The sequence below is a fragment of the Venturia canescens genome, chromosome 10 (assembly GCF_019457755.1).
Source record: "Venturia canescens isolate UGA chromosome 10, ASM1945775v1, whole genome shotgun sequence".
NCBI lineage: Eukaryota > Metazoa > Arthropoda > Insecta > Hymenoptera > Ichneumonidae > Venturia > Venturia canescens.
In genome coordinates, this window is record NC_057430.1 from 10,859,087 (window position 1) to 10,871,630 (window position 12,544).

The 12,544-nt window shown below is 41.7% G+C and overlaps 1 protein-coding gene across 4 annotated transcripts in view; it reads right to left on the reverse strand.

The window, feature by feature from the left end:
- The window catches only part of dsb (debris buster), a 47,509-nt gene extending 36,535 nt beyond the window's left edge, over positions 1-10,974 (reverse strand). The window contains exons 1-2 of one of the 4 annotated variants that reach the window (XM_043429926.1): positions 10,211-10,974; positions 2,227-3,006 (exon numbers count right to left, since the gene is read on the reverse strand). In XM_043429926.1, the coding sequence (XP_043285861.1) occupies positions 2,227-2,410 (184 nt within the window). In that variant the 5' untranslated portion in view covers positions 2,411-3,006; positions 10,211-10,974. Of the gene's footprint in view, positions 1-2,226; positions 3,007-3,742; positions 4,017-5,688; positions 5,707-6,215; positions 7,366-10,210 lie in introns of those variants that run through there. The other 3 variants (XM_043429925.1, XM_043429928.1, XM_043429927.1) reach the window with 3 other exon arrangements.
- Between the last annotated feature and the right edge of the window lie 1,570 nt (positions 10,975-12,544).

Sequence of the window (12,544 nt, forward strand, 5' to 3'; positions counted from 1 at the left end):
CGGTTTCTCATTTAATCGACTGGATTTGCACGAGGGCACAAGAAAACTGCGCAGAACCTGCGTCCATACGATTAACCCCATTTTTACAGATTCTCCGATCGATTGAAACGGAATCGGAACCTCGGAAAAAGTGGTTTTACTGAGGAAACGATGCGGAAGCTGGTAATTGACTGGGCGGTCACCCATCCGAGTGCTGGCTCAGCCCAAAGCTTTGTATTTATCAAATAGACACTGGAAATTCAGCTGGAAACTGGCGTTTTTTGTTTGTGGAAGGGTCGAAAATCATTTTCGGTTTAAGGCCTCATACACTTGTGATGGGTGGAAAAATCGAAATTTTTTTATTAGATATTCCTCGAGTACAATGTCTGAAGAATATTCTCACGAAATTTCATAAAGATCGGAGCATTAGATTAGCAGCTGTGGGTATTTCAACGGACCGCCCGGTGCGCGCGGTCGTCTAATACTTGAATCTTTAAACGCGATTATCTCAAAATCGTCTTTTTTTGAAAATACCTTTACAGTGGACACGATTACTAAAAAACTATTAATCCGATCGATGCGAAATTTACAATATTTATTTATCATAATAATAGCCAGGGCTTGGACGAAGGATTTCGTATTTTGTTGGAAAAGAAAAATCGTAACAAAAAACCGAAAATTAAGCGCCTCGAAAAACGAATTTTTTGTTAAAACTGTCGCCATTTTTTTTTAAATCAACATTTTTACAAATTCAGGTCCAAGCTATTATTATAATAAATAAGTGGTGTAAATTTGGTACGGATCGGATTAATAGTTTTTTAGTTATCGTGTCCCACCGCAACTGCGATGCTCGAAAAAAGGTGCTACTGAAATACGGCTGGAGTTGCGCCATTTGGAGACATTTTTCGATGGAAAAAATCGTACAAGTACATGAACATATGTACTAATGAACGTCATTTACAGTTTTGCATTAAACATTTATTTTCTTGTCGAAATAAAATCAAGAAAATGACGTTTTTTCGCCGGCTGCCAGTGTACGTAAGGCCTTAAAAATGAACTAGCATAGCAGTGAAAGGCGGTCGTTTACCGCGTTTTACTACATTTTGCCAAAAGATTTTCTCTGCTTAGTCAAGCGTCTGAAAATCATGTCACGTGAGCCAGAAAATTTTTCATCAGACGCTGCACATTTGTCTGGGGGTTTCGCGTGCTTATATTGCGAAATGAGTGGATCGCTCGATGGTCCCTTTATGGGAGGTGTGTCATTAATGGTGTGCAGCCAGAAATCCCATCACCCGAGGCGATTTTGGCGGGTATTCGATCTCTCACTCTCCTCTCTTTCTCTCTTTTTTTTTCGTTCCCCACGCACGATGCTCGCGGATGCCGTTACGCGGTGGCAGATTGGGTCAAGGCTAAGAGGGACTTGTCTTTAGCGAAAAAGAAAAAGTAGTTTAACGAGAATCACCAAAACTGTTATTTTTTTCTGATTACCGATTCGCCAAGTGGGCGAGCTTCAAACCATTTTTTCTCCCTTTATTCTGTCATTTATCTCGGTGCTCCCCCTTTTAATCGGCGCTTGAGACTCGCAGAAGTCACTGCGAGTCACTTGCTGCGACGAAGAAATCTCAGAGGTTGCTATTGTCGCGCAGTGAAAAAGGGATTTTTCACCATCGGATTCCTTGCCTTCCAACCCCAAAATCGCGAATCGAAAGTCCGAAAGTTCGCAAAAAGTGACTCCAATTTTTGCTCTTTCTATTCAATAAAAAATGATAAAAATTCTGAGCCGCGAGGCGTTGAGGAAACGAGCAAGAGGTACATACGCGTTGCACCGTTATTTACGACTCCTCGTTGCCTGCGCACGTTAGAATAAGGAAAAAGTGAGGGTCGCACGTGGGTGTATGATCAACGATCGCGACAGACATACCCAGGACTACTATAAACCATTTGATTGCAGTATCCTTAGTTTTTATTTAATTCGCTTAATTAAGGCATGCGAAAATCATTGCTAATCACGTCTCGTTCTCCATGCCAGCGAAGCAGACAATTTTTCTGTGATTCCAAGGTCGAAGCGTATGAAACTTCAATTAAAGTCAATTATCTTGGGAAATTTATCGTCGAAGAGTGAAAACGTATTTTTTACATGGAAGTAATCGAGGTTTTTCATTGTGATGACAAAAATTCACAATCTCGATAGAGTTGATAAAAAAATATGAAAAAATCGAATTTTCTAAATGAATTTAAAGAACTTACTGTGACGAAGTTTTCCCTTTTTCGAAATGAGCATTTTCAGAGGTTTCGGAACTTTTTCGGTGCAAATTTCGCCATTGCTGTCCCTCGGTTTGATGCCGAAAAGAGCGTTCCGTCCAACCTTCATGTACTGCCTGCCCATTTTCTTGGGCGATCCCACGCCGAACAGCGAAGTGATGAACTTCATTTTGACGATTTTTCGAAATATTTTTCACTCGATAAATTAAATTGAACACCGAAGTGAAGTTTGTTTGATCGAAATATCGATTTGGACAAATTTTATTGACAATTCACAAAATAAATATTTCTTTCGTCGATTCAATTCCAGCCGTTGGATCAAGGGCGAATCGATTATTTTTATTCGAGGGAAAAAATTTCGAAAATTACGACCCACCCCTCCGATTTTTATTCCCGCGATTTTCCGCTTTACTTTTAAATCCAAAACACCGAATTTCAAAAATCTAATTTCTTCCCCCTTTTAATTTTCGTTTTCGTATCAATTTTTTTTCGTGCACACTATCGAAGGATTTTTATGTCGCGATTTTACTGGATCTCGGGTCGATGTTTCGCATCGTCATCGTCACGTCACTTCTCCCAACATGGTTTTCGCGATTTTTCGAGTTATTTTGCGGCCCACGGCGGTGAGCTCCCGTTTATTTTTTTAAGTTTCGTATATCCTTTTGCGCCTCAATAGTATCCGTTATTTCAGGTTATCGTTGCTTCGACTTTCACTCCGAAAGTTTTGGCTCGACTCTGATAAATTTTTGCGTTGAAAGCTCCAATCTGCAACGTAAAAAACGAATTATTAGCAACGCTCGAGTCCCTCGCGAGAAAATTTCTTCGCGACGAAAATGCGAGTCGAAATTCAACTGAAAAAAAAAAACAACTTTTGAAAGACGACAAAGTGCGACACTGATTTACGGCGAACCGGAGCGATTACCCCGTCGCAGAAAAACCTGCGGATCGTCTCGGTCTTTTCCTGATGGCGGTGTGCACGAAAAACTTTGATTGTGACGTAGAGAAGATTGATTAATTTTTTTTCATCTCTAAAGTCCACCGCCAAGAGTTTTTCCACCGTCCTATTTCCGAGATTGAGAAGTTCAAAAGTTCAAAAGTTCCATAAATCATGAAGAGCAAGGGGACAATAAATCGGTGTGAAAAAGCACAAAAACATGAATTATTTGAAAAAAGTGGGACGATTGTGCGAGGATGAGACGAGGAGCGACAAGTTGTTCGTAGAAATGTTTATCCTCGTCGCATCGCGCAGTGGAAAGGTTGAAATAATAGCCGAGGCCGTTTTTGCACATTCGTTTGAGCGATTCGAAACGTACAATGATTTGTATTAATTGCTACAGATAATAATACACCGGAAAAAACGAGACCGTTTGTCTTCGATCGAAAAAAAGGGATTCCCGGAGCAGTGCGATGTCTAAAAAAATTTAACAGATTCATCGCACGGTGAAATGGAGTGAAAAAAAGGAGATCGAGGAAGAAAACAAGAAAAAAGGCAATTATCTACGTCGGTGGAGCGAGTGGCAGCGCGTCTTGAGAAGAATCGTCGCACGTCGACGTCACGATTGACCGGATAACTTATTCAGCAAATTCACAGGTCAGGAGCGTTTTCTTCGCAGTATCGATTCCACAAAAAATTACTGATCAACGGATCGCGTAGTTTTCCCCCGAACTGAAAACAAACAGGAGCGAATCGCTCAGCTCGATGATATTTAAAAACGTAGGGAATTCTCGCTCGCTATAAAATCCGCTAGGAATGCGACTCCGACACAATCGGGTGCTCCCGATCACGTGAAAACCGAAGGCGAAGTGGCACTAAACCGGCGGACGAAGCTATGAATGAAAGCAAGCCGAATGCTCACTTTTTTCTTCTTTCTCGTCTTTCCCTTTGTGAGGAGATCCTGGCTCGCGTTCAAGATGCTGACACCGCTAATAATTACACCTCCGCGAATAAAAGTCAGAATGGACAAAAATGGTACGCGGCGTCGCCGCCGCGTTAATTCAAGTTCCAGCGCACCGCAGACCGGAAAAAGCACGCATTCCGGGGAATTTTTCAAAAAATCTGAACTCAATTCCCGAAGCAGAATAGAGACGGCTCCGCATAAAGAAATTTGCCCTTCGAACAATCGTTTGCGCTTTCAGGAAAAACAATTTTTCATACTCCAACGACTCCGTGCTGAATTTCTGACAGTTTTACTCCCAACGAGTGACTTTTCGAGTGATTAAAGATCGAAGCCGCGATCGCCTCGTCGTTTATCGTCTCACGTTTCATCAGATATTTCCTAACGATGATTTTGGAAAAAGTTTTACCAATTTCCCCACAACGATAATCTCCCATGTGACTTCCTGTTCCCCGCCATAAAAATGTCCATCTATGGCCATTAAATTCACGAATATACATTTATTAGTTCGCGCTAAATAGCTAAATGAATTGATGTATATATTTAAAGCCTGTAACAGCGAGCTAAATCGAGACAAACTTAAGTATAGTGGCAACTCATATGTAATCAGCCCGGTGCATGCTCCGAACGATTAGGAAGAAAGAAAAATCGTTGAGAGGGTGTAAGTGCGAGGGAAAGGCGAGACTCGTACGGGGAGGGAAAGATGGAGAAAGAAAGAAGAGTTCAGTTATTCACTTTCATCGAGGACTCGGTCCTGCTCTGCTCAAATCTGCCATAAAACCGAGAGAGAGAGAGAGAGCGAGAGAGAGAGAGAGAGAAATCTCTCACAGATGTAACATTCTCTCAATCTTTTTGTGGAAAGCAACATCGTTTCGTAACTTTTCTGAGGGAGAAAGAAAGAGAGAGCGACAGCAAGAGGATGTCGAACGCGTTAACACCGAAGAGAACTCGTTTCGAAGAAATGTTCTCCAGCACACAAGGATCCTGCATATCGATCGACGTGTATAAGCGAACACCGAACCTTTTTTTCTCGACATATTCGATCGACTTTGCGATTAAAAGCGCGGAATATCCCACGAAATAAATGATCGCGACACCATATCCTGAACGTGGCGAATAAAAAATTCAATTCCACCAATCGCAGCAGGTACTAAAAATCAACCATTTCCGGCGAGAGATCGTTTTATGTGGACGATTTTCAATGGGAACGTTTTCTATGCGATCCTAAGGTCGCATAGGAATATTGGAAAGAAAAAATAACGAGAAAAAGCGACGTTATGTGACGAACGGAAAAATGGAATACGAAAGAGTGAAGATTGTTAGTCGCACTGCTTTATTTAATGACAGAGATAATGCTCTCCCTCTCTTTCTCCGATTCCTTTTTTCTTGAGGCTCGCATATGTATCGCGAGAGGCTAGCTTCGTGCTGTGTGGCTGACGCATTATAATTGATAGGCAAGCGAGGTATGTACTGCAATACAAGAGGGGAATTGATGCCTCGATGCAAGTCCATCCTTTCATGGTGGATGGCTTCTATCACCGTTATTGTTTACCGGTTTTCCGAGTTCCTCGCTCCTTTAAATCGTCTATATATGAATAAACACGTGAATCTCTGCGCATGCGTATGTACTTCAGTCTTAAAACATGGCATGATGTTTCAGCAACTCCGTCAATGGAGTCTCGATAAATACTATTAACCAGCATCGAACTCTCCCGCTTTGCGATACATGTATATTAACCTCGGCGCGTGTATCCCCAGATTCGTATCTCCCACTGTGCGTGGGTCGATAGTACAAGGAGAAAAAAACCTTTTCTCGAAGAGTTTAAAAACGTTTCGCGACGCACGTGCCCGTTCAACTAGTTTTTATTTCCTGTACGATTAGAGGGTTAAAAAACTTTTGAAAATTTCACGTAAGAGTTTCTGCACTCGAGGGACAAAGAACTTGGAATCACTCGATGAAGTTTGTTCGGTAGGAAATTATTATTGCTGATGGATTAGGATTTTTCTCGGTGCTTAAATCGCGAAAAAACGTTCACGCGAAATATTCCATTTGCTTAGAATAAAATCGACGAAACTTACGTAATAAAAAGTGGAATCTGTCAGGCAATCCGAAATATTTCTCCCTCCCTTTCGCAGTGTGTGTGTGTTTTTTTTCAAATTGATTCCTCCGAGCCTCGATTCGCTCCTTCTCCGTCGATACGTTTTTTTTCGGTGTTCCGGATGGGGGGTCGAGATCTCGATTCTCGGGCGACTTTCAGTCCGGTCGTAACTTCGGGACGAGCGAGATCTTGGATATCGCGATGGAAATGAGAATAAAAATTAAATTCGCTGGCCAAAGTCGTCCTGCGGAGAGAAACGAGGAGGAAAATCTCTGGCCGGTTTTTCCGTTGAGTATGTGTACCGGAAGTCTCGATTCACGATGTTTCTTTGCTTCTTACGAAACGTCCACTTGCTCACAAATTTGCACGATTTGTACATGAATGCGCGAGGACGAGTCGGGGCTCTTTGTAACATTTAAATATTCTCGAAGCGGAGCAACGTCTCGTCGGAATCACTCCCTCCATTTGTTATTTTCTCACCGGATAAAAAAACCAACGATATTTTTTGGGCCTCGCGAAAAACTTGACACTCGCAATTCTCGGTTTGTTTCACCACGCAAACGGGTCTCGGCTCGGAATCACTTTTTCAAAACCGCACAAAAAGTCGTCCCTCCTCTGAGAATCGGAGGATCCTTTTCTCGCTTTCGGTGCGTGATTTATTCGTGTCCCTCCAACGGGCAGCGAATGAAAACAGCGTAAAATTGACACGAACTAAAACTCGATGAATCTCAAAGAAACGAGCGATTTAGGCACTGACACTCCATTGAAGTAGCACGAATGAGAGCTCCGTGAGTGAGAAGACGGGCGACACACGGAACCGATTTAATCGTCGATCGCTTGACGTCTCAACGAAAATTTTACTCCTTGTTTTTCTATTTCGCGAATTGTCTCAGTTTTCTCGTATTATTTCGAGGACGTCGATGAGCGGAAGCACTTGAAAAATCAATAAGAAAAATGGAAAAATTACACACGACGACCGGCGACTGATGCGAAGAGTGAGAAACAGGAGAGAGAGAGAGAGAGAGAGAGAGAGAGAGAGAGAGAGAGAGAGGGAGAGAGAAATGTGACAGATAAGCGAAGAGACACTGAGGGAGTTTGGCTTGCCTGCCTCGACGATGGACGAGATGGAGTGCGGATTGCTAGTCAAGTGGACCACGGTATCTCTTTTCTCTGTCCTCTGCTCTCTCTTTCTCGGTCTCTCTCTCTTTCTTTCACTCTGAGTGGTGGTGGTCACAGAGCGCCGGACCAAGCAATCACTAACAAGCGTGCGGTGGCTACGACCAAGGTACTTCACCTGTCCGTGCGTCTGAGCTGGTAGGGAATTTTCCTCCTCGCAAGGAAGATGGCAGAGAGAGAGAGAGAGAGAGAGAGAGAGAGAGAGGGAGAGAAAGAGTGAAAAGAAGGGGGGATGAAAAATTGAGCAAAAAAATTAGAAGAAAAAATGAAAAAGTGAAAAAAAATGGAATTGCAATAAAGGAGCGGAGAATGAAGAAATGAACGAGCACCGAACATAGCGACGTTCCTTCACGAGGAGTCACGAATATTCACAGCGCTTTTTATCGAATTTTGGCGATCGCCCGCTCCGTGATGCTTTGCTCGCGGAGGAAAATTCAAATAAAAATAAAAATTCTATTTGTTTCATTGAATAAAACGAATAGTTTATATTTCACTGGGAATTATTGGCTCGATCCAGTCCCCGAGGAGGGAGAGAGACATTTAGTAAGAATAGTTGTGTCCTACTGCCGGTGCATTAGCCAGCGGATTGTGCAATGTTATTGCGAGCGATTTATAAACCGAGCCCGACAGTTATAGTTCCGATTGCGCGGTGTTTTTCGTATTGTGATTTCACTCGCATATTTAGATGCATTCTGATATTTCGAAGCCTGAAATTCTAAACGACGTTAATATACTGCGAGGTTGTTTTCATAAGGATTTTATCGTCTCACTTGCTCACGAGGAGCCATCGTTTTTGCTGCTACTCGCTGTTAAATGAGAGATACTTTGCTGGCGAAAATTTATCCGGTAAAAGCCAAACGTTCATCCGGTCCAAGAAGCACGGAATTTCTCGTCTCATCCGCGCCGAATACGCCCGGAACGTATCACCGCCAGTTATAATAATTCCATTTTTTAATGCCTCCTTCCAAGGTGAATCCGAAGTCCAAACGAGGCTTTTGGAGAAAGGGAGAAACGCGCGAGAGAGAGGCAAACAGGAAGGAGGCGAGAACACGTTTTTTCTAAATGCAAAAATGCACTCACTGGCCTTTTTTAATCTCGTTTTGTTCCGATGTAGCCCCGAATACCCGAACAAAATCGTCATTCGAGTTTTAACATTTTTTCGTAGAGAACGCGCACCACTGCGAAATCTAGAGAGGCTCGACGCACTCGCCTATTTCGCGAATACATTTTAACTCGACTCCTGCGCGTATTATCGTTTTGCGCAATCCGGTAAACGCTCGTTTCAACAAATGTTTTTATTGTTGCTGCAGAAATAAATACGAAACTGATGAAAAAAATCGGCAATTTTTTTACCCTTTTCTATCGATGTTTGCTACGTCAATAAAGACTCGACCGAGGACTCGACTCATTCTGCTCGGGTTGAGAAATCTCATGAACATTCTTTAAGGGGGTCGCTAAAAGTGTGGCAGCCAGATTTTTTCCGGTTTTTTCGTGATTTTTTTGCCGGTAGAAAAAAAAACGTGGAATTTTGAAATTTGAAGAAAATTTCATCGAAAATATTAAAAATTGAAGGATTTTCGTGCTTTGAAATACAACATTTCTATTTTCAAGGATGTTTCAAAGCGCTGCAAATTTCAAGAGTCCATGTTTTTTTTTCCTCACCGCAAAAAGATCGAGAAAAACCCCAAAAAATCCGGCTCCCACACGGGGTGACCGCCTCAAAGTAACATTTTTCAGTCATATTTGCGAAGGAAAAATCTACATAAAGAGAATGAAAAAGAAAGTCGTGGATGTCGCTCAATGTGTCACGAATGTCGTGATGGATTCGCGATGCAACATTCCTCATTGAATCCATTAAGGTACGATCACGAACGTACGCACGAGAGAGACACAAGCCTGGAATATTCCATGCTCGATCGACTTTGTTAGCAGCTTATTTCAAACCGACTGAAGGGCTTCAAAAATTTTGTAAAATAATTGATTTTTCCCTCGAGCGAATTGCTGGGATCGATTTATTGGTGAATCGATCAATTGCAACCGTGACTTGCGTCGAGAGCAGTTTTTCTTATGGATTTTTTTAGCTCTGCGGCACGTTGAAAAATAAATATTTCCAGTGGACCATTCAAAGTACGTTTTTCGATTGGATTTCGACGCGAGTAGTAGTTGCCATGCGCGCGCGTACGAATCCGACTCACTGTTTTTTCTGAGCGTTCTGAAATCGAGAATAAGCCAGTGGGCCGTGTATGCGTGCGTTTGCACTTATAGAGCGTAACGAAAAGGCAACATTGACGAAACGGAACTCGGCCATTTTCGAGGAATTTTCTCACGACGTGCATCCAACTTGTATTTCTTAAATTGGAGTGAACGAAGCGGAGAGAGATTTTTCACGGAAGCTCGAAACGCCGATAAACCGGCGGCGAGTTCCCAACGTTTTCAAATTAATCGAGCGTCGTCGAAGCGGACGCGCTCGAACGAGGTGGAAAATTTTGCATGAATCAATGCGGACGAGGAGAATCCGTAATTTCTTAGGTTTATTTATCCACAATATTCTCCACAAGCATGGCCCAGAATTTCCTGCTTTCTGGGCTCCACCCAGAATTTCAATGCTTTGTAAAAAAGGTATTAAAAACTCGAGATGACTCTCGACGACAGGTTTTTTCTGCAAATTCTCCAAAACTATAAAACCATCCCAGCTGACGTGTCTGACAGGATAAAACTAGGAATATCCTCAATGAAATAAAATCGAAAAAATCAAGCTTGATGGAAGGCTTGGACGAGGAGAAACGAAAAGTTACTCACGACAGGAGTTCCGGTTCCAAAAAGTGTTCCAGTCCCCGAATTATGTCGTGCATCCGCGCGCGCGCGGTTGCGCCACGGAGTTGGCAACGTCAGGCGCACACGAGGATAAATCAAGTGCACAGAATCGTTGAGCACTTTCACAAGTTTAAAAAATCGTGGAGACACAAAAATATGTTAAAATAGCCGAAAAAAAGGAAACATTAAAAACCCAGTCGGTGGATTTTCACTCACGAAGTACACTGTCTTCGTGCTCGTGGATTATGCGGCACTGTGATTTAGCGATAAGCACCGCGAGATTTTCGCTCCCGATTCTCACGTACGAATTTCTCTCTTTTTTATTGCATTTTGTTGCTCCGAACGCACCGGACGAAAAGCGGTGCTCGGGACCAAGGTTTCAGGTACTTCCGTTAGTTCGGTGCGGCAACGTCGATCGAGAAAAAATTGACTGAGATCGAGGCGGTTCGTGACTCAATGAGACGGAGAATCGCTCGTCGAATTCTCGCTCATTTAACGGATGCTAGTTCGACGTTTGCGCGTTGACACGATGAATATTCCGCTTTGGAAGTCCTCGGACATCAGTAAATTTGCGCCTACTAAATAATGCACTGGAAATGACAGCCGTGAAAAGTGGAAAATGCGAATGGAGCCTCGGACGAGACTCGTGACGACCGAGCACAGCAAGAAAGTCTTTCCAAATCGTTCTTACGAAGTTAACGAAAAAAGTTAACGAACAGTTGACCGAGCAATCCGGTCGATTTTGTCGAAGGGTGCGCGTACAAATGAAGCGCAACGTGCTTCGGAGCTTTCATTATAAACTCCGAGCTCTCTTGCTCTCCTACGTCACATGCAGCTCCGACCTCTGACGTATTATTTTATACTTGTATACACGCATATATTTCATTCCCACGTATGTTTACCTTTATAAATTCGTTGGAGCACAGAGTGGGATAGGATGCTCCGTTCGTGCAGCGGCTGTTCGAGGCGCAGTGGTTGGTCCGATATTATCATATCGGGAGAGCCCTGTTTTGCTCTCAGTTTCTTCAGATCCGCCCACCACCATTTTCCATTGTACGATCGACCCCGTTTTTTCTAATTTTTCGGGCATTAGAGAACTTTAGGGTAATTCTGAGGGACTAAGGGAAATTTATTGATAATCAACCACACGATGAAATTACAAAATGTATTTTCGATTTATTTTACTCCTCGATATCTTGTTTACGATATCCGATGAAAATTTTAACAAACAGATGAAAACATTGCTAGATATTTAGGAAAAAACGAGACTCCGTGAAATTCGGACTCAGCTGGAACCTCCGGGGCAATTCCGGACGGCCCTTGGGCTCCGGAATTATTTTGCACTATTGCAAACATATTTTTGACTGGACTTTCGCTTGCGCAACTTTGCGAGCCTACATTTCACACTCGATTCGCGCACAATCCAGTCTTCGGATGGCGAATTTTCACATTTTTCACATCGTTCGCTGCTACATTTATCAACTCAGTATCATCCGTTGGTGTTTTCTTTCATACGCTGAGAAAAAAAAATGGTTGTAACAACTAAATGTCTTTAGTTAATATTTTTGTTGCTTGATCTAACTAACATACGCTTGCGATAACTAAGGAATAGTTCATTTATCCAAATCACTAAATTTTCGTTTATGTGAATTAAGTAAACAAGTGAAATTAAATGTTTTGCTCGAAGAACTCTAAACATTTGTTTATTTCTACTGAAGGAGTTTCGGTACAGGCGATACAATGTTGCCATGCTAAACCATGCTAAAAACATAAAAAATTTCAAAAAGTTTAGAATTTTATAAAATTTGGTGAACATATTCTTTAGTGCCAAATTTGACAATACAAATTTTTTAAGATTTTTCTTCTACACAGTTATCGAGTAATTGATCACTAAAGTTTACGTGTATAAGCATAGCGTTTCCATATATATAGGTATACATTCCGGGCATAAGAAATCTGCTTTAATGCGTAATTACTCGATAACTAAGTAGAAGAAAATTTTGAAAAAATTTATGTTTTCGCGCTTGATGTTGAAGAACATTATCACCAAATTTGATCAATTTCTTAATATTTTGACTTTTGTACCAAAACTCCTTAATTCACATAAACTTTTGTGATATATTTATTTGAATTCCAAGTACTGCAAAGTATCTAATGATTTTGTTGAGAATGATAAATATTTGTTAAATCAAATCAAACTAGTCAATCTAATTTGACTCAACATTTGTTAAAATGTATTGTAATTTTAGCAAACATCATTAATAGAAAATAAAAAATATTTTTGATAGTTGGATTTTATTTTCACGTAACTTAACTAAA